Source organism: Pantherophis guttatus, chromosome 1 (assembly GCF_059756535.1).
Source record: "Pantherophis guttatus breed Tessera chromosome 1, ASM5975653v1, whole genome shotgun sequence".
Classification (NCBI taxonomy): Eukaryota; Metazoa; Chordata; class Lepidosauria; order Squamata; family Colubridae; genus Pantherophis; species Pantherophis guttatus.
The window spans coordinates 307,003,417-307,029,194 of NC_142063.1; the positions used below are offsets into that span (position 1 = coordinate 307,003,417).

Sequence of the window (25,778 nt, forward strand, 5' to 3'; positions counted from 1 at the left end):
TTTATATTGGTTTGATTTTTTTTAACATTGCACAAACCTGGCATTTTAACAGGGGTGTGTAGTCTTTTTCACATCCATTGTAAATTGGGACTATCTTGTAAGGTATCTTGGATGTTGATGTTATAAGGTAAAGGTTTTCCCTGTCCAGTTGTTTCTGACTCTAGGGGACAGAACTATCTGTTTCTTGGTCCAGGGAGCCAGAGTTATCCAAAGACATTCCCATAGTCATGTGGCCAGCATGACTATATGCCGAGGTGCACAGAACGCTATTACTTTCCCCCCAGCAGTGCCTGTTCATCTACTTGCATTTGCATGCTTTCGAACTGCAAAGTTGGCAGCTGAGGCAAGTAACAGAAGCTCATGCCATCATGCATCACTTGGATCTCAAACCTGGGCTGTCAGCTTTCTAGCTGACAAACTCAGCAACTAACCGGAGTCACCACGCACCCCCTATCCTTAACGTACCTTAAACCATAACCTGCTGTTTTTTTCCATGTCTGTTTCCATCTTATATTTTACATATTGTAATGTTGCTTCCTGTCTCTTCTATCAGGCTCTCTGAAACTAAGTTCCTTTTAAGGTATTTTTTTTCTCTTCTCAGCAATTTCTAGTTTTTTTTTCTGATACCCATTTTGTTTTCTTCTGTTTTTTTTTTTAATTTGATTTATATGCCGCCCTTCTCCGGAGAGTCAGGGCGTCTTACAATGCGTTAAGCAATAGCCTTCATACTTTTGTATAATTATATAAAGTCAGCTTATTGCCCCCACAAACTGGGTCCTCATTTTACCTACCTTACAAAGGATGGAAGGCTGAGTCAACCTTGAGCCTGGTGAGATTCGAACTTACAGTAATTGCAGACAGCTGGTGTTAATCACAATGCTTTTAGTCTGCTGAGCCACCAGGCCCTTTCATCTCTGGAAACCTGTTAGTTTACTATTTACATTCTTTCCAGGATGTCTGTTGAATTAGCAGTCTAGCCTATTTCCCTGTACTAATCAAACTTGGTTTGCTTAGTTTCTAACATGATTTGAGAATGAAATTAGTATGTCGGGCTACTTTCCATGTGGTGTATGTCATACCTGAGAAATGAATTATAAAATAATTGACTCAGAAAAATGTGAGATAATTTATGGAAAGGCCATCTGTTTCGAATGGACAGCTAGTTTCTTCTTATGCCTCAGATGGATGTGACAAATGTTTTTATAAGCCTTGATGCCGATATAACATGAATGCTAAATTAATATAAACATCAGCTTGTTTTAACCTTTAATAGAGTTGTTTTAGTAAAATATATTCTTTACTTTAGAGACCCCTGTAAATATAACATTGTATGCCTAAGACTCCAAGAAACAGATGTCCTGGAGAATACTTCAGAATTTCTGAAAGTCACTGTTAACTACATTGGCTGACACAATGCACCTTAGATTATTTTTTAAAATACAGAGATTATAGTTATAAAAAAACTATTCTGTTTTATTGGCTTGCTTATTCTCATCCAACAGCTGCCATTAAGCCTAGGTGCAGATATTGGGTGAGGCAGGGAAGTCAATTGCACATTTTAAAATGAATGGGGCTTGTTGCTTGATCACTCCTGCAATTTTGATGTTGGGGGAACCTGCTAACCCTGATAAGGTGCTAACCCTGATAGAAACCTAAGAGACTTCCATAGAATTCCTATTTCCTCATAAATTTAATGCTTGCATCTCAATGTTTAGCATTTGGATGTCAACCCCTCCTCACACAATTTATTCAGTTTGCTTAGTGAGCTTTTTTCTCAATCATTTGCCCCAATTACTTTATGCTGCTCACCGATGACTTGCAAAAGTGAAGCTTTTGATTTTTGCAAGATCAAAATTCAGCTGTAATATTTTGGCGAGGAGATTATTTGAAATGGTCTTCACCAGAGGTAGTTGGCAACATAAGAAATCAGAATTACAGCAGAAATTCATGAAATTTTCTGTTCATGAAATCTCAAATCTAAGGAAACCACATGAGTCTGTGGAAAGTCAGAGATTTCACTCTTTTAATTTGTTAAAAATGCCAGACACATGAATACATGTTACTGTCATTACATCAATACAAAAAAGCAATACAAATTAAGTAGCTGAATACAAAAATACATTGAATACATGAACACCACAATGTGACATAACACAATAGAGAATAGGGTATACATGAAAAAGTAAATACATTTTATAGACCTAGGTGTTTTCTATTTTAACAATAATGTTTTAGTTATGTCCTTTGCATATATACAGCATAGAATAAAATACTTTAAAAAGTTTATTCCGCTCCTCAGTATGTAATACAGTATTTTTTAGGCTAAGAATATCAGTTTCATGAGTAAAAAATGTTGCCCTGTGTCAAATGCTTAGCAAGTTGGGCTTAAGAAGATTAGATAATTATCATCTTAAATAATGTTTTTCATAGTAATATACATTATATTGCTTGAAACTGTACAATCATACAAAAGTGGCAAACATAAAATGCTGATTTTGAAAAGACACATTACACATATACAAGTCTTTAAATTGAATCCCTTAATGATGATTTACAATGAAAGTGCTTCTCTCGGACCTAACATGATATATACTTTTATTTAAACGGATCAATGATTCATATCCCTGAAATGGGAAACTTATATAGAAAATACCAAATTGGCAAACACTATAGTATTACTGCATGTGGTTCTGAAAATAGCAGCCCCAAAGTATTTCTGGTTATAATTTAAAAATAAATAAAGCATAGAGGTAAACCCAGTTACAAAACTGTGGAAACCGGCATTATTCACAATGGTAAAAAATCTTAACAATTAGCTAACAAAAAGGTGAAGCAGTTGGGTCAAAAGTCTTGAAAACATCTTTCAGCGATTTGTCATCCGATTCCCCATTTGGATCATTTTCTAGTGCTGGAGTGATCTGCCCAGGCTGCCTTACTTGCCTCTGATCACTATATTGTGGTCTGATTAACCCTGATAAAGCTTGGATAGGAAGGTTGTGCACCGCTGGAGCAGAACTGGAGTGTTTAGCCTGAGATTTATTCAGATTAGCTACTTTCTCTGAATTGGTTTCCCCAAATGCTTCCACATGTTTTTCTACATGCAGGGAAGCTTTTTGAGGCAACTGTTCTTCTGAGGTGGCTACTTCATTCTGACCAGTGTTTTTCAAAATACCCTTTTTCTGGTTTTCTCCATTCTCTCCAGAATTAACTGGAGAAGAATCCAATGAAGTATGATTTCTTGGATCATACAAACTAATGCCACTTATTATTGAACTAGAAGTGCCTAGTTTGGAACTTGCAGACGACAACTTAGGTGCATATGGAGGCAATGTATCTGAGTCAGACTGGAAGATTGCAGCTTCCGAGGACTGTGATGTACTAGTGCTGGATCTGGCCAACCTAGGATCAGTTTTTGAAGGCAAAAGATCCTTCACCGTTCCATGATGGGAGTCTGTACTGGATAGTCTATGCAGCCTGGGATCAGTGGATTTTTGTAAGCGAGGATCTCCTAGTTTATTTGTATTACCAAGATGCAAATCTGTAGAGTGCTCCAAAGACCCACTCCTGTTTGCTAAATTTATATTATTTTTTGCTTTTGCTGCTAGTCGTGGATCAGATGGAACCGTACTTAGGATAGAATCATTTTTGCTATTCCTTAATTGATTAAATCGCTGGTCAGCTATAAGTGGAGGAAGGGGTAAATTGATTGAAGATACTGGATCTGGTTTTGGCAAAGGTACTGGGAGTAAATCTTCAGGAGCCCATACAATATGCTTAGCAAAATTGGGTTTGCTTAGAACAATGTCCATTTTAATATGGCTGAACTGTCTAAGCTGAGATCTTGGATCTCGTAATGTTACTCCAGGAAGAGGTTCCAATGGTATGAGAAAAGCTCTGTCTCTTAACTCTCTTTCAGCATCTTCATCATCTTCATCCAATCCTTTTTGCATGATCTTGACAACAGGCTGTGGATAATGCACATCCAGTTTTGCTCCACTAGTAGAGGAGCTTCCATGACTGCTTTCATTACCCTTTAAGGTTCTTGGATCTCGTGCAAGCCTTGGGTCCAAGACTCCTGATTCTGATGATTTCCTAGCACTTGATCTTGAAGCTGATCTGAGTCTTGGATCAACAGCCTGGTTTCCTGAACCACGTTCCTTAGCAAGTCTCGGGTCAACTGGCATAACACGCAGTTGCTGATCTGCTGACTGCTGACTTCGAAACGTTTCACTTTGTTTTTTTAGGGTCTTCAATATGGATTTAACACTGCTTCCTTCTTCTTCTTCACTACTAGAGTACCAATTTACATTATCATCTAAAAGGAAAAAAGAGATAATTAAATCTCAGGAACATGCTATATATTGTCTAAAATAAGACTCTTATCATTTCATATTAATAAAAGTTGCAAAACGCTATTATGAAAGTTTAAGCTTCTATTAAAATGACAGAGTATAAAAACAAGAAGATAAATGGTTAAGCTGTATACCTGTGTAACCTTTCATCTTGCAATCAGCAAAATTCAACTCTAAAACCGTCAAAGGTTAAACATTTTAAAAAACATTGAGGCTATATAACTGTTTAGATAATATCTCACTCTGGATTTTAAGCACTTTTGACGTGCTAAAAGTATATAAGAAATCCAGAACACCCCCTGCATAACTCCAAATTTTTTTAAAAATATTTAAAAATATTTTATTTTAAAATTTTATTTTATTTAAAAACAAAAATGTAATTTTTAAAACATTATTATTATAGAAGATTAGCCAGCTAGGTGACCTTGGGTCAGTCACTCTTTCTCAGCCCAACCCTCCTCACAGGTTTATTTTTGTGAGGAAAATAGAAGAAGGAAGCATTATTATGTATGTTTGGTGCCTAAAATTATTTTAAAAAATAATAAAGGCAGTATAAAAAGAGTATCACTAGGGTCTTAAGATCACCAAAATCCTGTAAAATTTCAGACAATTTATTTGTGGGTGGTGTTGCATAATTGTATTCTGAATGTATCAATTTTTATTAGCCATTAGCAAAAGGGCTCATAAAAAGATACACTAGTGTCCACAATAGAAGAGTACATGGGTGATGGGAGTTATCAGAGATGGGGAAACTGACTGTTTTAATTAAAAAGAGAATTTATCTACCATATTTTATGGAGTATAAGATGCACCTTTCCCCCCCCTAAAAGAGGGTGAAAACTTGGGTGCGTCTTATACACCGAATGTAGCCCCACCCAGCCTCTGAAATGGAGGTTTCAGAGGCTGGAAAAAAAAGCAAGGCACAGAGCTCACAACCAACAAACCTGTTGCTAAAGTTCACCTCTGGGAACAGCTGATTGGGGTATTCCGGGAGGCCCGCCAATCAGCTTTTTTTTTTATTTTCCTCCCCAAAAATTAAGCTGCGTCTTATATTCTGGTGCATTTTATCGTCCAAAAAATACGGTATTTTTGTTTCTATTTGGAAACTATTTCTTAACTTTATTCTTGGAACTGAAATAAATGAAATTTTAAATCATTAGAATGATTTTGTTATTATAGAAATAGTCTGAAATGTTATGAAATGTAAAGCAAAAGGGTAAAGTGTATGTATGTGTATATGTGTGTGCGCATGTGTGTTTGTGTATGTATATTTTACTGCAATGAAAGAAGCTGGATGTTACAATTTTTTCCTCTCTGCACTTTTTAAAATTTAACTTGTTTTTTTCTGCATTTTTTATCTTATAATGAAAATAAAATTTATGAAAAAAGAAAAATACAGCTCAATGTTATGCTAACATGTAAGGGGGACTCAATCAGTCTATCTGTATGACTGTTCTATAGCAGACACGTGCATGCTTTTCATGAGAGATTCAGCCACAGAACCCTCTTCTCTTGGACCAATTGGGAGTTGATTATGAAATAAATGGTGAGCTTAATAAAAATTACAATGAATATAATAAATATAAGAGGGAAGAATACAGTAAAGTATTCCGATATCTGAAAAAGAAACAACATACAATATAGTATTGTATTTGACAAATGCACAATCTGAAAATACCTTCTTCTCTACTCAGTGACCTTTGACACTGATTGCTCATCTGTTCTCCATCATCTTGATGTTTTTGACTGAGCCTTACAAAAAGGGCTTTCTGCATTGCAGGAAGAAAATCAGGTACATTCATAGCTGAATTGTGTCCTGCTGTAGTGGCACAATCTGATTCATACTCATTTCCACTGTTATGTGAATCTGAAGAATTTATGTAAGACTGGTGTTCTGTAAAGTCTCCTTGCCATGTAGCATCTGCATTAAGTATTACAAATAATTAGTGTTTATTATGACTTTAAAAGTTATTTAGTATCATTTAATAAACCGACTATAAAATCAAGTATAGTGTGATAGTTCCTCCAAAACAGATGGTAGTTTGGGGCTCCTTGATAATTGTGCAGGGAAAATATCTAGAGTACTCTAAACCAAATGAACTTTTTAAAAAATTGGCTCTTATACAGAAGAGCCCGGTGTTCTCAAGGATGTCTTTAAGGAGTGATTCCTAAGCCATCATTACTTCACTTTCTACCAGCTTTTCAGTTCAAAGTAGTAGCACCCAAGCAGGCACACATCCCCTTCCAAAGGACTGTGGAAGCAGGCTAGTGTTCTGCATGAGGAAAGCTAATGACTAACATTTTACTTGCTGAGGCAGAAATGATAGGCTCCTGAACAGAAATGAATCATTGCAATATACTCCTTTAGGAAAATATAAATGTATACATAATATGAGATGAGATCTAGTTTGATGTAATGGTTTAGGGCAGGGGTGTCAAACTGGTGGGCCACGGGCCAGATGCATCACATGCAGGCCATGCCCATCCCGGCTCCACAAAGGCAAAAAAGTCACAATACGTCACGTGATGCAATCGAGTTTGAACACCTTTGGTTTAGGACAATAGGCTAAAAATAGGGAGACAATTCTATATCTTGCCTTACGCATTAAGCCAGCTTTAAGTCAATAATTTATTAGCCCTAGGAAGAAGACAATGGCAAGCCACTTGCCAATTAATCTTACCAAGAAAACTGCATTTGCCAGGAGTCAAGAATGTCTTAAATACACACTCCCCCCCCCCGTTACAAGTGAACTTATAATACATGCAATACACTTATCCAAGATGTTCCAGATCCCACTTACAAAAATTCTAGAAAGAGGTGAAACTGTTCCAAACAGAATATATAGATTACAACACTTTTCCTTTCATAAGTTTTCATAGTACATGCATTTTGAAAACACTTACATATATATCTTTAATTAAGGATTAAGACAAGCTATCTGCAAGCATTCACCCCAAACTGGTAACTTTTAAACTTATTTACTCATAGATTATAGTTCCTATAATTTCAAGAGATTTAAGAAGTGTCCTTAAGATACATTTATTTACAGACTTCCCTACAACTAAAGCTTAGCAAGATGGGATTCCTGATTGCAGAAAAACTTGAAAGTAGACGAATATGTGGATACTCTTTCCCTACTATCACCAACCCCTCAAAACCTAAAAAACCAGAACTCAGTGTGTAAAGATCTTGAGAAATGCCTGTATAGTTCCCAAGAATTCTAGAGATGAGGCTTTAATGCTTATCCTCTTAGCCACATCACACTTAACTCTCAACTTTGGATACTGAATGCTTGCAAAAAACTTGGTTGACTATCAACAGATAAGATTGTTCAGTTCAGAGTGATGAACTAAAATGAAACAATTTTATAAATTAAAACTTACCATTAGCATTATTGGTTGTTTGGAAATTATGCACAGCCTGATGTGAATAGTAGTTATCATAGAAATTAGCTGGATTCTGAAGAGTCTCATATGCAGGATTTGGCTGCCGTTCACTAGGAATGTGCTGATATGGTGGACCAGGTGGGCAGTGATTGTCTCTGGGCATGTTTGCCATATGTTCTTGAGCAACTGCACAGTTGTATGACACACCAGGTGGTGTTAAAGGTGGGCCACCCTGATTTCCATGCATAGGTCCACCAGCTTGGCCTTGTGCTCCTAAGTATCCTGCAGGAACTGGCTGCAAAGGTGGACTATGTGGCACCACTGGACCAATACAGGGATGACCAGGAGAACCTGGGTGCCCTGTTGGTCCATTATGTCCTGGGCTTGATTCTGTGTTATACATGTGTGGATCATTTCCTTCAAACTCTGGTCCAGGGGGTGATGTACTATTATAGAATGCTGGTGGACTGTAAAACAAAAAGCCAGGTCAGGTATATTTGTGTAAAAATATTAGATTCAGAAACAGTTGACAAGCAGTACTATGTAAAAAAAATCTGCAAATGGCAATGTATGCAATCTTCCCCAAATTGTGTTTTTTAAGATTACTATTCAATATGTTTTCTTTGATGCCAGATTACTCTATACAATAGAGTAGATTCTACAATTCATATACATATACAGCTACACCAAAATGTGAGAGGGAAATAGTTGCCCTAACAGGATGCGGTAATGCGGTAAAGTTCCTCATTAAAATTTCATGCATAGTTTTAATTACTAGACTTACGTTTTCCCAATTTTATGTGCTAAATCCACAGTAGGTTTCACAACTATTTCAAAGAGAGACGGAATTTTCTTGAATTCACCAGAGGGATCCTGAAAGTTTTCTGCATCTTCCTCCATAAATGAATATGGCTCTGGTGGGGTGGGCAAAAGCCCAACTCCTGGAGGTGGCTTAGGAAGAGGAACTATGCCACGTTTTCTAAGTTCTTCCACTTCTTTTTCATCATCATTCTGAGGCTCATCTTCAGTATTTAGTACCTAAAATCACATTAGAATATAATCAGAATACATGGGCTATTGGCAATTATTCTAGAAGTTAATGGCAAAAGCACTTATTGAGATCTCTGATACCTGTTCTATATATCTCAGATTAAATTAGAATACTTCAAAACTATGACAACATTAAAAAATCAGTACTTATTAATTTGGAGTCTTTCTTCAAAATTCATGTCTATGAACATTTAATAAAATTTTAGGCATAATTTAGTCTAAACTGGAGTACAGAATAGTACTGGGCCCATGAATTAAACTATACACGGCAAGAGACAAAGTACTATTCCACCTCTATCTATCATCCAGCTGCTTTGAAGCTAGATCTTACAGAAGGAGCACCTTGAAAGAACAGCTAATCAGCTTTCTCCAACATGTCCCAAAACAGAAGATACAGGACAAAACCAGCACTAAACAAACAATACTTAGAGTCATTTTAAAGGTCATTTCCATGCTGCCCAGTTTCTCCTGCTCCATGATTTTCCTGAAGGAGTAAGGTATGACATAGCAGAAGCGGAGTAGTGGCATTTATAATTTCTATGTGGAATATTTTCAATAAACAGTTCTTTTTTAGCTACTGTCTGTCCTGTACCTTTTCATGTGAAAATTACTGGGCGAGGGGGAAAGAAATGAGTGCATGACGTTATGAAAACTTTCCGTTCCTTTTTCAAACTTAATTTTACAGACCACCATTCAAATTCTTAGAATTAAGAGAATGTTATGATTCTTGATGAATGTATTTTTTTTTAATGTACTACGAGAGCTTATGCACCAAGACAAATTCCTTGTGTGTCCAATCACACTTGGCCAATAAAGAATTCTATTCTATTCTATTCTATTCTATTCTATTCTATTCTATTCTATTCTATTCTATTCTATTCTATTCTATTCTATTCTATTCTATTCTATTCTATGTTCCAAAACTTTATATAATACCACTTTATGTCTTGGTAAGACCGCACTTGGGAATATTGTATCCACTTTTGGTCACCATGATATAAAAAAGATGGTGAAAGTCTAGAAAGAGTGCAGAGAAGAGCAACAAAGATGATTAGGGGACTGGAGGCTCAAACATATGAAGAACTGTTGCAGGAATTGGGTATGTCTAGTTTAATGAAAAGGACTGGGGTGACATGATAGCAGTGTTCCAAAATCTCAGGGGCTGCCACAAGGGGTCAATCTATTCTCCAAAGCACAGGAAGGCAGGACAAGAAGCAATGGATAGAGACTAATCAAGGAGAGAATCAACCTAGAACTAAGGAAAAATTTCCTGATAGTTAGAACAATTAATCAGTGGAAGGAGTTGCCTCCCAAAGTTGTGAATGCTCCAACACTGGTGTTGTGGCCTGCGCGGATCGTGGCTGATCCTGACGAAGAGGAGGCTGGTGTGGTGTCGCACCAGCAGCCTGCGCAGCCAGTGCTCACGTCGGACAGCGAGGAGGCTAAAGAGGATGTGGTGCCAGAGGCAGAGACTCAGCCAGGGCCTTCAGAACCTCCAGAGGCTCCTTCAAGTGGAGAGAGCGATGTGGAGGAGCCTCTCCTCAATGCTCGAGCGTGCAGGGCTGCCAAAAGGCAGGAGTGGCTACTCAGGAGGAGGAGGTCTCCTCGAGAGTAAGGCTTGAGGATAATTGGCCCCTTAGCCTATTTAAGTCACACGCTGTTAGTAAGTTTCTTGCTAGAACCAACTCGTATTTATTATCAGAGTATTTTGGTTTATCATATCTTGTTTTCTGGGCTGGTTGCCAACCTTTGCCGGTCTTGTTTATTCTTGTTACTTAATAAATTTGATAAGGACTGTTGGTGTGTGTCAATATCCTTGGAAATCCGGAGCTGGGGCAGAACAACTGGAGACTTTTAAAGAGATTGGACAATCAATTGTCTGAAATGGTATAGGGTCTCCTGCTTGTGCAGGGGGTTGGACTAGAAGTCATCCAAGGTCCCTTCCAACCCAATTATTCTATTCTCTTCTAACTGGGGAGGAATAGGGTATTTCATAAGAAAACAATTTCTCAAGTAGTTTCCTATTTGATTAGAATTCAACAATTATACTTATTCTTCTTTACATGGAAAGAGTGGATTCATACATCACAAATTCAAAATGCCCCTCCCCCCAAAATCTGGAGGTAAAGAGAAGGAATAACCTGCTGAATGCACACTACCCCTCCTCACGCCAAGTTCAACTGAATACGAATATGTTTTGTTCTTCAATCAATAGGCACAAGCAAAGAACCAGAAGCAAGTCTGCTTTGTGTGAGAGGATTACCTCTCGCATAGGGAATTATCCTAGTTCCCTTCCAATTTCACATCTGTTTGGCACATCTGTATGCGCATTTCATATGCATACATGAACTTACATACAACACTATAGATTCTTTAATATGCTTATGCGTACATGTTACAAAAGACAAAAAAATGGTAACTAAAGGATATTATGATCTTTTTTTTAGAAAAGCGTAATCTATTCTCCTTCATTAGGTATCTGATGTGTAATAGAAAAAACAAAGAGAACACTTTGAAACAGATTAGATTTTCTGAGTAGTTGTAGTCCCCTTAAATGTATTAATAAAAGGTTAGGCCAAAAATCTTCCACTAAAATATATAAATTGATTTGTTGCTTTGTAGCACAGAGTTTACAGGAAAAACAAAAAAAGTTCTGTTTTTCAGTTGTTCAGGTGCACTTCACATGCAACTGATTCTCTATCAACTTATTTAGCTTTTTTGAAAAACTGGAAGCATTTCTTATTACAAAGTTTGATTTAGATCAAAGTTTGATTTTGAAATACAAAGTTTGCTTTAGATAGCATTACTTACCTTATCAAGCAGTTCTTTTGTCTCTTTAGTTAGAGGATCATGAGAAAACTTACATTTGTCACCGTGATAGCATTTTGCTCCTGTATGATAGAACTTGCAAGGAAATTCATGTGATCAAATATTAAGGAAACTAAGATACTAGTGAAATTCCCATAATTTTGGCATTACCTCCTTTAAAAGGTTTATTGTAACATATGCTTGAAATAAATTCCTGAGGAATCATGAGAATTGTGGCCGCTTCCAAAATGGCAACCACTTCCTGAACACTACTATGCGACCTCTGTATAAGAGGATCATATGGTAGCTCAGCCACTTCTGCTTCTGATAGGTAATTTATGGAAAAGGTAAGTGAACTCGTATGAAGAAGGGGGAGAGGAGGCCCAACTGTGTTGGATCCAGTGACAGGAAGTAGAGCATAGAGTGCATAGACTGGATGGGGGACACCTTTGGAGACCTGGGGCAGGCTACAGGTGAGTTGAGGAGGTGTTGCAGAATAGGCCTAGGGCCTAGGTCTTTCCAGGGCTTCCTTCCCTGCCAACAACCGCAATAAGTAGGGTTTGTGGTTCAATGAAGGAATCACGGGCGCTTCACTTAATGACTGCCCGGACCTCTTTGGAAGCAGCCACAATTCTCATGATTCCTCAGGAATTTATTCTTAACCATTTGTTACAATAAACTGTAAATTGAGGACTATTGTGTTCATAACAAAGTTTATGCAAATTTAAACAGTGGTTAAAGAAATAAATAAAAGAGAAAGAGGGAATGCACTGCTAAAAAGTTTTTCTATAATGCTTTTATTTATGTTTCATTATTAATCATTTCTCTACTTTGTTGTATGTTTCTAAAAATTGCTATATATTATTATTTAAAAAGAGAAAAAAAAACCAATATATTCCTAAAACTATTACTTACTAACATTTAAAACCTCTACTCCGTAGGAACATCTATATTCTATTACAAATGGAACATTTAAAGTGCTATGATCACTTCAGCTTTGATGATAATATGACTGAAATGTTTTTGTCAAAGGATATTATGCATGTAAATGCAGTTTTCTCCTTTGGAACAATAACCCTGAATGTAAAATTTACAGATTTCTTTTTTCTTTTCTATTTCTGCATCATGATCAAATTTACACTGGTCTCCCTGTAACATAAAGAGAGATTATAAATTTCAATAGTGACTTTACTTTTCATACTATTTTATTTTACTCCACCATTCAAAGAAAATTAAAAATTAATGTTACATTAAAAAGATAAAATGAATTGCAAATAGATGGTTATAAAACTAGAAAATAGATTACATTCTATCAACAGTCTCCGTATTCACATATTGATGGAACTGCTAAAGCAGCTATATTCAGTGATGCAACTGTACCTAAGAGCTAACTAGTAGAACGTATATATTCAATACTAAATAAGAAAGTTCATTTAAGATTTTAGAAATAATGTGGCCAAACAAAATACATGCATCAATCTTTGTATTATTCTAAGCAATAATTTTCTCTAGTATCATTTATGCTGAATACATGAAAAGTTCCCTCAAATCTAATAAATGCTGGATATAATTTTTATGGCCATTGGTTTTTGATTACCATAAGAATGAATGGATTTGGCAGGGTAAAATCATGTAATAATTAAACTTTAAACTAACTACAATAAAATCTATGAATTGCTTACATTTTTCAAAGAAAAAAATACAATTATATATTCACCTTAATACATCGGGCTTCTAAGAAATATTTACAAATTTGTTTTCCCTTGTGTTCCACCGTATGCTGGTTTATGAATGCCTGACTCATAGTTGGCCATTTCTTTACTGGCTTCATTTCCTGTTAAACAAATCTCCATTTTAATGTGGTTATTCCTCAAAGGTCACTCAAACACAAAATAGTCAAAAGACAAGATAAAATACCCATTTCATGGTTAAACTAATCATTTATTTATTTATTAAATTTATTTGCAACCCATCTCATTTCAGACAACTCAGGGCAGTTTACAGAATTAAAAGCACTTAAGTCATAAAAGATAAATATTTCTAAAACAATAAAATGAAAATTACAATGAAAAATAGAACTAAAATTAAAAGATGGGAAGGGAGGGAGCAGGATGTGCAGAGGGGAGATAGGATTGCTTCTTTATTCATCAACCGCCTCTAGTATGATGCTCCCTTATTGGAGCCCTAAAGCCATCTGGCGGAGCCAGGTCTTCAGCCCCTTACGGAAAGGTCAGAAAGTTGGGAGCCAATCTCATCTCAGGGGTAAGATGTTCCAATTCCCATGCATACATTCATGCATACATATATATGAACCTTATCATAAAAGATACCAATGTTGGGTACAGCTGTATAGAAGGATTCCATCTTTATGAACAAGCAAGCAATAAAAAGATATCTTGAAAATCAAAACCCAGTAAAACTGATTTTTTAAAATTGTTTTGTCATAAGTAGCAGGGATATAAAAGTGACAATTCAACCACTGGCTGCTCTCCAACCAAATTTTCCTGCTATTAAGCTCACCAGGATTATATTTGTATTAGTCTGATTTTGCAAATGCAGCTGACTGTTAACATTTATCTTAGTTATGTTACTTTTACTTACATAATGCAGTTATCTTAGTTCTAAGACCATTGAAAGAAAAATAAAGCATTGTACAGTGCAGTTTTGAATTAAGCTTAATAAAACCACTATTTTTAATGCAATAAACCATTTCCACTTAACTTACTTCCTCAGATCCTTTATTTACTCCTCTTCCTCTTCCACGATCTTTGCGTTTCAGTTTCTTTTGCATGCTGCGCCCTCGGCCAATACCATAACTATTGCTTGTTTGTGTAGCACCTAAAATTACAAATTTCTGGATGAATATAATGATTTATTACTTATTATGGTGCAGAAGAAAAACTATAATACTGTGATGATGAACCTATGGAATGCGTGCCGGAAGTGGCACATAGAGCCATCTCTCTGGGCACGCGATCCGTCGCCCGTTGCTCTTCCAGGTTCCGGCGTGCCGTCAACTAGAAGAGCAGCCGCCTGGTGTGCATGTGCGCACCAGGAAGATAATCTTCTGGTTTCCAGTGTGTGCATGTGCACCGGCCACCTAGTCTTCCAGTTTCTGGTGCGCATGCGTGCACGAAGACCAGCTGCCCGGTGCGCATGCATGCGCAGGAAACCGGAACATCATCTTCTTGGCGCATGCATTCACACTGGACGGCTGCTCTTCTGGTTTCTGGCACGCACGCGCGCTCCCTTTTCAGAACTCAGTACCTAAAAGGTTTGCCAACACTGCTATAATACATACCGCTTATATTTTTCTATTTAGAGATTATTCATTAAACTTAATATAGTTTTATAAACTTTTAAAGTGTCTTGGCAGTTTATAGTAAACCAAATTTAAAATAATTTAAAAAATAATAAAATAGGACACAAATAATATCCACTGATAAAGTTGACCATTAACTTAGCTGTTAAGTCTGTTCAAGAAGATGACTTAGGAGTTTTTAAAAATTAATAAGTTGTATCCTTTAATTCTGTAAGAGACTGCATTTCAAAGAACTAGAGCAGCAGCATAAAAGGCTTGACCCCAAATGCCAGCAGATAGATTGCAGCAATAGTAGGCAAGTATTTTCAGATGGATTGATTAGCTGTGGAGTTTCCTCTAGAAAAAGTTTTTCTCTCAAATAGCTTTGGCCCAATCCATGTAGGCTCTTCTTTTTTGTCCTGGAACAAATAGGTAACCAAAACACAATCTCTTTGTGTTCTTCTTGAGACCAACCTGACTTCTAATTTCTGTACCAAATAAAGATAGTCCCCAATGTACAACCACAATTAAGCCCAAAATTTATGTTGTTAAGTGAGAAATTTGTTAAGTGAATCACTGCCTGTTCTTGAATTAGTAACATGGTTAAGTGAATCTGGTTTCCTGGTTGACTTTGTTTGTCAGGTTGTAAAAGGGGATCACATGACCCTGGGACACTGCAACTGTCATAAATCTGAGTCATTTGTCAAGCATCCAAAATGTAAATCATGTGGCCATGGGGATGCTGCAACGGTCATAAGTGTGAAAAATTGTCATGTCACTTTTTTCAGTGCCATTGTAACTTTGAATGGTCACTAAATGAACTGTTGTAAATCGAGGACTACCTGTAAAATGTCCAGAGTAGACAAAAGGGAGCCCCACATATAGTGCATTAGGCCTGGAGGCTACCAGCACATGCACCAGTTTTTAGGTTATTCTGTGAAGGATTTTTTAAAATGTTTTAAGATTATAAAATAACAAATTGTTATTTGTTGTTTCTGAATTTGATATACTTTTTAAAAAAATTATGTAACACACAAGTTTTGCATTATACTGGGGTTTTTATTTTGATAAAGTCTTCAGTGAAATACTCCTTCAACATAGCTTTCCAAAGTGGAATATCACCTGCTTCTAATCATTTATTTAAGAAAATATATATGGCTGCCCAACTCAGTCTCAGTGAGTTTGGGTAGCTTAAAAAGATAAAAACTCAATATAAAAACAATAAAAAAAAATAGTCCCCCCTCTTGGCAACAACAATCAATCCATCCATCAAATAAACCACTTGATGGACTTCATCCCACTCTGGAGTCTCCAGGCCCATTGGCAAAACCAGGTCTTCAGGGCCTTACAAAAATCATCCCAATAGCCAGGCTATTTGAGGCAGCTATTTAACTGGCCTTCTAAACATTTCTGATGAGGCAAATTGGTCAGCCTCAAATTTAAATTGGAGCTATCAAGACTGAGCACCTCACTTTTCCATACTGAAACATCATTTCATTTGAGTGACTGGAGTCAAGGCAGCTGTGCGAAAATATTGTTTTGCAAAGCCATATGTGTGAATCGGACAGTCACCAAGAAAATTGTCAAAATTTAGTTTATAAAACAATGTAATTAATTTTGGTAACTTATGGAAAGTTTAGATCCTATTTGCAAAATAGTGCATATAATTTGTATATAATAAAAGTATTTTTTTAAGTTATTCCATTCTTAAATATTATGTCCCTAGAGCTGGATGCATCATAATAGACCATCTATTATCTGGACTCTTTTCAATGAGGATTTAGGTCTAGGCAGGGATTGAAACAGCATTGGTCATGCTTTTGGGTGACCTCTAGTAGGAGTGGGATGGGGACAGTCCATATATCATGGCTCTACTTGACGTCTTGGTGGCCTCTGATACCACTGACCATGGTATCCTTCAAGATCAGCACCATAGGGTGGAAGTGGATGGCACTGTATTGTGCTGGATCTCTTTCATCCTCCCCCAGCTGTTATTTGAGAATGAGAGGTCCAACCCTTGACCCCTTCTATGTAGGATTCCATGGATTCAGTAATCTCTTCACTCGTCTAATTAGTTCTAGATGAAAGACTGGGTAAGAATATCCATTGCCATGGGATGAGGTATCATCAATACAATATGCTGATAATATCCAGTTATACATTTTCATCCTGGTGAATTGAGTCCTGCAATTGATTGCTGTCTCATTGCCTGGAGGCTGTATGGGATGTGGAACAACAGGCTTCAGCTGAACCCTGGCAAGGCTGAATGGCTTAAGGTTTCAAAGTCTCCTGAATCTGAGAAAGTACTATCTTTGATGTTGGATGGGATTACTTAGCCCCTAACAGACCTTGTGTACAATCTGGGAGTTCTTCTGGACTCATGACTCTTGCTTGGTAGCAGCTGTGGCTAGGAGAGCCTTTGCACAACTTTGTGTTGTGCACCAATTGTGCCTATTCCTGAATTGGGAGGTTCTACTCTCAATTACTCATGCCCTGATCTCCTCCTGAATTAATGAAATGCGCTCTAAGTGGGGTTACTTTTGAGAAGTATCCGCAAGCTTCAACTTGTGCAAAATATAGTGATGAGATCAAATGTGTGCTGCTAGAACTTGCAAATCTTGTATCTCTACTCCATGATTGCCAGTTTGCTTCTAAGTTCAACTCAAAATGCTGTTTTTTTACCTCTGAAGTCCTATGTGGCATGGGGCTGGATTATTTGTGGGACTATCTCTCCTGGTTACATCTGCCTATCCAGTCAAGTCTGGCAGGAAGGACAAGTTACAGATCACATCTGCTAAGTAGTTCCATCTGTCAGGGACCCGAAAAGTGAGCCTTCTTTGCTATTTGATGACATTGCCTAGACCAGGGGTGTCAAACTCACGTTGTCACTCAGTGTCATGTGATGTATTAGGACTTTCCCCCCCTTCGCTAAACTGGGCAGGGGTGGGGCTGGCACATGACGCATCCAGCCCGCAGGCTGCGAGTTTGACACCCCTGGCCTAGACCCAACTGACTTTCCGGAAATCTCTTAAAACATGGTTTTGTCAGCAGGCTTGGGGATCCAATGTAAATAGTGCGTGCATTATAACTATGTGGACCTTGAATGCATTCTCCCATTCACTCTGAAGTGAATATATTTATATTTTTAATTTTAAAAGTTTTTAAGGCTGTGTTTTTAATTGTTTTGTTTCAACTGTATGCCATCCAGAGTCCTATCCATGAAGTGGATGGCTATATCAATTATATAGATAGATCTCCTGCTATGTTGCCATGTTACGCTTATTTCCAAAATAATGCATACTTTGATTACATTACTTTTGGCTTATTGCAATGTGCTTCAATGTATTGCAAAGCTGTCTTTGACAATATTCTGAAATGGGCTTGGAGGCTGCAGTTCATTTATTATCAAATACTGCATAAATGGAGTATAAAACTCTCTTGCTAAAATAGGTGCATGGGCTTATAATTTGTTTCTGAATTTAATCAAAAGTTCTGGCATTACTGACCTTTAAAGATTTGAAAGATTTATGGGCAGAATATTTAATGGATTGCTTCTGTATGAATCCTACATGTTGAAATAATTTTCAGAGTATTCTTTGTACATCTCAAAACTCCACAATCTGTATGGCTGGAATAAGAACATCTTTTTGATAAATTTATCTAGGCTTCATTTTTAAATAATTTTATTCAACTTATCAAAATATAAGATATAAATAAATGGACATACAATCTCGCTCATGTATAATCTTGCTTTATTTAATATTTAAATATTTTTATTGCTATTTTTGTAATTCTGGTTTGTGATTTATGTATTTTTATTGCGAGCTACATGTGACCCTACAGGATAAATATGTTCTAAATAAACAAATTAATGTTATTACTAAGCCTTGAAGCCGTTTTGATTACCACTATATAATTAAATGCAATCAACTACTATCTAAGAAACAGTGCTTTCTGAAAATTGTCCATTCCCAATTTTAATGTTCTGGCAACTTAAATTTGGTTAAACAGTAAAGTATGTATTCAAACTGTTTCTGAGGCAGGAAAAACTTAATTGTGCTTTTAATGTGCTTCTTCAGAGTATTAGCTGAGGAGCAGTTTGGAATCTTTTTGCACAGGACTATTTAACCATTACACATAAGACTGAAGTTACAAAATCAATTCATTTAATTCCCAAAGTTTCAGACTTTTCAGATCCATGATCCATGTTTAATTTACGGGGCAAATATATTTCTCTAGAATGTCTAAACACATGACAGAATTCAAGAACTGTATGGGAAAGGGACTTTTCAGCATTAAAATACCTGCTCCTACTATGTTTTCCTTTCTTTTAATAAAGATAAAGGAATTCTCTGCTTTTCACTTGATCTTCAATTTATTTTTATTTTATTTTATTTTATTTTATTTTATTTTATTTTATTTTGAATTTGTATACCGCCCTTCTCCCTGAGGACTCAGGGCGGTGAACAGCCAAGTAAAAACATCAAGTACAAATATTAAAATACAGTTAAAATATATATATATATAAATTTGGCCCCATAATTAAAAACAATAAACAAAACACTTAAAAACACTTAAAAAATTAGGCCAGCCCGGCTTGCTGGAAAAGGAAGGTTTTAAGGGCACGGCGGAAGGCACTGAGGTCTTGGATTCTCCTTATCTCTGGAGGCAATTGATTCCAGAGGGTAGGTGCCCCCACAGAGAAGGCCCTCCCCCTGGGGTCACCAGCCTGCACTGTTTGGCTGATGGCACCCCGAGGAGGCCCTCTCTGTGGGAGCGCACGGGTCGATGGGAGGTCGTTGGTGGCAGCAGGCGGTCTCGAAGATAGCTAGGCCCTATGCCATGGAGCGCTTTAAAAGTGATAACCAACACCTTGAAGCGCACCCGGAAGACCACTGGGAGCCAGTGCAGCTCGCGCAGGAGCGGTGTTACATGGGAGCGCCATGCTGCTCCTGTCACTACCCGCGCTGCTGCGTTCTGGACCAGTTGGAGCCTCCGGGTGCTCCTCAAGGGGAGCCCCATGTAGAGAGCGTTGCAGTAGTCAAGGCGAGAGGTGACGAGGGCATGAGTGACTGTGCACAGGGAATCCCGATCAAGAAAGGGCCGCAACTGTCGGATCAGGCAAACCTGACAAAAGGTCCCCCTGGTTACAGCCGTCAGATGTTCCTCCAAGGACAGCTGCCTATCCAGGAGGACTCCCAGATTGCGAGCCCTCTCTGTGGGGGCCAACGACTCGCCCCCAATAGTCAGTGATGGAGTCAACTGACTATATCGGGATGCCGGGAGCCACAGCCACTCAGTCTTGGAAGGGTTGAGCCTGAGCCTGTTCCTCCCCATCCAGATCCGCACAGCCTCCAGGCACTGGGACATCACTTCAAGGGCATCGTTGGGGTGGCCTGGGGTGGAGATGTACAGCTGGGTGTCATCAGCGTACTGGTGGTATCTCACCCCAAAGCCACGGATGATCTCGCCCAGCGGCTTCACATAAATGTTGAACAGGAGGGGCGAGAGGACCAACCCCTGAGGCACTCCACATATAAGAGGTCTTGAGGTCGACCTCTGCCCCCCTGCCAACACGAACTGCGACCGGTCGGAGAGAAAGGAGGAGAACCACCGTAATACGGTGCCCCCCATCCCCAACTCTTCCAACCGGTGCAGCATGATACCATGGTTGATGGTATCAAAAGCTGCTGAGAGGTCTAACAGGACCAGAACAGAGGAACAACCCCTGTCCCGAGCCCTCCAGAGATCATCAACCAACGCGACCAATGCCGTTTCCGTGCTGTGTCCAGGCCTGAAACCCGACTGGAACGGATCTAGATAGGATGTTTCCTCCAAGAATTGTGGAAACTGTCGCGCGACCACACTCTCAACAACCTTCGCCAGGAAGCGAAGGTTGGAGACAGGACGATAGTTGGCCAATATTGCCGGATCCAGGGACAGCTTCTTGAGGAGAGGCCTCACCACCGCTTCTTTTAAGGCGGCGGGGAAGTGACCCTCACTCAACGAAGCGTTGATAACACCCTGGAGCCAGCCTCGTGTAACCTCCCGGGAGGCCAGTACCAACCAGGAGGGACACGGGTCCAGTAAACATGTGGCCGCACTAAGTCTCCCCAAAATCCTGTCCACATCATCCGGAGTCACAGCATCAAACTCCTCCCAGATAACATTCTCAAGACTATTCCTCGTCACCCTGCCCTGATCTACCCAGTCAGAGTCCAAATCCCCCCGGATCTGAGCGATTTTGTCATACAGGTATTGTCCGAAATCCTCCGCCCTGCCTTCCAAGGGATCCTCCCGCGCTCCCGGATGGAGCAGGGAGCGGGTTACCCTGAACAGGGTGGCCGGACGATTCCCTGATAACGCAATAGAGGCGGAAAAGTAGTTAAACTTTGCCGTCTTTATCGCCACTAGGTAGGTCTTAATATGCGACCTTACCAGTGTTCGGTCAGATTCAGCGAGACTGGCCCTCCAACCGCTCTCTAGGCGTCTTTTCCGGCGTTTCATCTCCCTCAGCTCCTCGGTGAACCAAGGAGCCGCGAGGGATCGACACCGGGTCAGAGGCCGCAAAGGCACGACTCGATCCAAGGCCCCACCAGCCGCCCGATCCCAGGCAGTTACCAGGTCCTCGGCCGAGTCGTGTGCCAGATTTTCAGGAATTGGCCCAAGCTCCGTCTGGAACCTATCAGGATCCATCAGGCGCCTGGGGCGGATCCATCTAATTGGGTCCGCCTCCCTGCGGCGGGGTGTAGCGGTTCAAAGGTCCAGACGAAGGAGTGAGTGATCTGACCATGACAAGGGTTTCATGTCTATATCCCCTATAATAAGACCACTCAACCACTGGCCAGAGACAAAAATCAGGTCCAGCGTGTGTCCCCCCCTGTGAGTGGGGCCATGAACTAACTGGGTCAGGTCCATGGCCGTCATGGAAGTCATGAACTCCCGAGCCATCTCCGACGTTTCACCAACGGACGGCAGATTGAAATCACCCATGACCATAAGCCTGGGTGTATCAATTGAGCAGAGTTCTAAGAAAAAGCATACATCTCATTGAAAGACATCAAAGGATATGTATCAATGGCAAGAATAATGCTAGCCATTCTCAAATTAACATGCTTACTTACTAAAATTACATTAACTGGATTTCAGGTAAAAACATTACACATATAATTCCTTTTTTATTAATATTAAAATTTTATTAATATTTATTAACTGTCCTACTGGAATAATATAACTATGTTGTCTATGTTCTCTTATGTTAAAATTTCTGACGATTTATAACTGAATGAACCTTTTTGGATATAGGAAAACAGTTTAGACTGGAAGACATAAGGCTAATGAACCTATAAAAGTATAATTACACTCACTGGAAATATAATGGTAGTATGATTAATGGTGAGGTGATTATTGACTGTTTTTATTGCCACTAATGGATTAATAGTGAAGTTCTGTAATAATAAATGTGACTTTGCATTCCATTCTGCATAGATAGATACAAACTCAGATTTAATTGTTCCTTGATTACTGCCTTACCTTTGTGAATCCCTTTCATCCCTTGCTTTTTCCCTGGTTCTTTTGAAATTGGAGCTTCTAACTCATTAGTTTCTTTAGCTTGTCTATATTGCTTTAACTGGTCAGCAAAATCTTCTTTTTCATCTTCATTGTAGCCAAAATCATCACTGTAATTATCATAATCTTTGCTTTTTGATTTCTTATTATGCTGTGTCTTCTGTGAAGGGTTATATTTTCCTGAAATATGCCCATGCTGGATAACACATAAAAATAATTAGAAACATATGAGAATACTAATTAAGAATAAATCTCTAATATATAATGTAACAAGATATATCAGGATTCTGAGATTTACCAGCATATATATTGTAGCATTTACTCTTCTAAAGTTTTCTTTACTGCAATTTTAAAAAATATACTATCAGCATATTATTCATACAAATTTTCAAAAATGGGAGGAAACTGTTTCTAGTGATTATCCCCAGACAAATTGACAGTTACTGAGGTAAGATGTCTGCTCATTTAATTATGAGTATATAGTAGTGTTGAAAGATTCTAAAATGAAATAATTGGATTATTGCATGTCTTTTTCAAAATCAATGTTTTCCCTCACATTGTATATATAATTCATGTAACATGGGTTATAGAAGACAATACTTTTTCAAGCAAAGCACAGATTCTTTCTCCAAGTGAAGCTAACTGTATACTGTATATGTAAATAATTAAGATGGATAAGAAAGTTTTAAAACTAGTTAAGAGCTCCTCTGAAAGACAGATTTAATAGATTTGAATCAATATTTTGCTTGAGGTCAGTTACATGACTTTATTGAACATTTGATTGCATCATTTTTGTTGCAATAAAATTAAACCTGCATGGATAAAAACACCTCTGATACAAGCAGTTTTTTCTTATATCCTCTTTTCACTTATTCTGGTGGGAGATAAAAATATACATACAAGACCTGTATCTTCTTATCCTAGAGGCACTCTACTTTCATATCTTTCGTTTCTCCAATGTCCATTTCTGTTTATACAGGAAAATAGCCAATTTGATGAATTCCAGAAAGAAGAAAAAGATCAGTACTATATTAAACTGTCTGGAAAATTTCCATTCTGGATTCCCTTTTTAATTTTTTTAAAAATGTTGACATTAATTCCAATCATATTAAGTTTGTGTGACTGCTGGAAATGTTAAGTAGAAATGATTTGATTCAAATTAATTTGTTAAAGTGACACACTTATACTACTTTTATTTTATTTATTTATTTATTTATAAAACTTATTAGCTGTTCATTTTACTACAGGGCAACTCTGAGCATCTTATAATCATTAAAGGTATACACATACACACACACATACATTAAAACGTAAGTTAAAACAAGCCAAACATTATGATCCAATTAAAGATGAAGGGGGACAGGATGGGAGGGAGGTGGGATGCTCCCCCATTGGACTCCCAAGCTAGCTGGCAGAGCCAGGTATTTAGGCTCTTATGGAAGATCAGGAGGATTGGGGCTGACTTGATACCAGGGGTGGGGGCGTTCCAGAACATCTGGAACAAGATGTTCCAGAGGTGAAATGCAATGGCATTTCCCTGCCTGCTGGAATAAGCGTCCGGACAGGGCCTGCAGCATGGCTCCTCTGCCAGCATAGGTGAGGCGGGCCAATCTCAGTGGAATGAAATGGTTCCTCAAGTACCCTGGACCCATACCATGAAGGACTGTAAAGGTGATTACCAACACCTTGAATTGCACCTGGAAGCAAACTGGCAGCAAATGCAGTTCACAGAGCAGTGGTGTTCTATGGGCCATTCTTCGGCCCCAAGAACTGCCCACACTATCGCACTCTGCAGCTGCTGTAGATTCCAAATGCTCTTCAAGGGTAGCTCATGTAGAGTGTATTACAATAGTCCAACTGTGAGACTTTCTTATAAATTGAGGAACATAAGAAGCTTTGAAATGTTTGTTTCTGTAAGAGATATTTATTGGATTTCCTTGTCTATTATCTCACATTAATGTCAATATCATACATGTGTAACAGGCAGCTGTACAGTATTCATAGAAACTTATTTAATCAACATTTATCTTCAGCTTCACTATACATTATGAAAAATAATATGGTAGAGACCTCAGATTATTAGAAATCCAAAATAATATCCATTTCCTTTCAAAATGTATGAATTAAATGAAGATTTTTATACAAATTGGGAAAAGGGCAGAAATAAAAATGGTTTCATTTTGACTGGGGATTTTACTCACCTGAAAAAGGCTTGGAAATTTTAGTCACTCCAAAAAGGTGACATCCCTTTATAGCCTTTTATACAAGGTAGTCCTTGACTTACAACCATTCATTCAACAATAGTTCAATGTTACGACAGCCTTGGAAAAGGTGACTTATGACTTGTACTTACACTTATGACAGTTGCATTCCTGTGGTCACATGATTGCAATTTGATAGCTTGGCAACTGGATCATATTTATTGCCAGTTGCAGTATCCTATGATCATGTGATTGCAATTTGTGCAAATTGCAATTGCAATTTGTGACCTGTTTTGCCAATTTCTGACAAAAAAAAAAATTGAAAAAAACACCCACTGGGAAGTTGGATTTGGTTAATGACCTTATGATTTGCTTAATAACAGCAGTGATTCATTCATCTGCTGTAAAATTTGTCATAAATTTGGGTCTGACTTAATTTATGACTGCAATGACTAATGACAGAAATTCCGGTCCCAATTGTGGTCGTAAGTCAACGACTACCAGTGTCGTATTTGAAGTACTTATCCTTACCTCCACATCGCGAAAAGTAACAAACAAGGAATAAGAATTATTCGTTTAAGAAATAAACTATAATCAAAAACAATACAGTGCACTTATATGTCTAAACTAATCCAATATAATTAATTCAAAAGAATAATTCACATCTTTTGACAAAAATGATCAAGCAACTATTTAAACAGCATGGAAAAACAAACAAAATGAAGTCCACTTAGAAAGCTGTACCTGAAGGAATGAAGACTCATAATCTCTATAGAAACCAGCTCCTTTCTTATGAGATCTTTCTGTACGTTCAGCATCAGAGTCAATGCTATAGTCGGAACTATCATCACTAGAAGGTGAATTATGCTGAAAAGAAATAAGATTATCATTTATACAATGATTGCTGTAGTATAATCATAGTGTGTGTTTGTGTGATTTCACACACATCTATCTGTATGATTGAAATTACAACAAGTATATCTGAACAAAAATGAATGTAAGCTAGGGTTATACAAGGCAAATTGGCACAAGGATCAGTTTATCACCAATTAAGGTAGGTTGTGCATATAGTCTCGTGCAGTATTGGAACACTTAATGAGCCTTGCCAGT

General features: G+C 38.0%; 1 protein-coding gene across 8 annotated transcripts in view; it reads right to left on the reverse strand.

The window, feature by feature from the left end:
* Nucleotides 1-2,001: 2,001 nt before the first annotated feature.
* The window catches only part of ZC3H6 (zinc finger CCCH-type containing 6), a 32,283-nt gene continuing 8,506 nt past the window's right edge, over nucleotides 2,002-25,778 (reverse strand). For 5 of the 8 annotated variants that reach the window (XM_060692547.2, XM_060692546.2, XM_087883273.1 and 2 more), the window contains exons 3-12: nucleotides 25,413-25,535; nucleotides 22,432-22,663; nucleotides 14,323-14,435; nucleotides 13,315-13,431; nucleotides 12,633-12,746; nucleotides 11,601-11,708; nucleotides 8,524-8,777; nucleotides 7,737-8,206; nucleotides 6,031-6,273; nucleotides 2,002-4,315 (exon numbers count right to left, since the gene is read on the reverse strand). In XM_060692547.2, the coding sequence (XP_060548530.2) occupies nucleotides 2,817-4,315; nucleotides 6,031-6,273; nucleotides 7,737-8,206; nucleotides 8,524-8,777; nucleotides 11,601-11,708; nucleotides 12,633-12,746; nucleotides 13,315-13,431; nucleotides 14,323-14,435; nucleotides 22,432-22,663; nucleotides 25,413-25,535 (3,273 nt within the window). In that variant the 3' untranslated portion in view covers nucleotides 2,002-2,816. Of the gene's footprint in view, nucleotides 4,316-6,030; nucleotides 6,274-7,736; nucleotides 8,207-8,523; nucleotides 8,778-11,600; nucleotides 11,709-12,632; nucleotides 12,747-13,314; nucleotides 13,432-14,322; nucleotides 14,436-18,404; nucleotides 18,527-22,431; nucleotides 22,664-23,367; nucleotides 23,435-25,412; nucleotides 25,536-25,778 lie in introns of those variants that run through there. The other 3 variants (XM_087883272.1, XM_087883270.1, XM_087883275.1) reach the window with 3 other exon arrangements.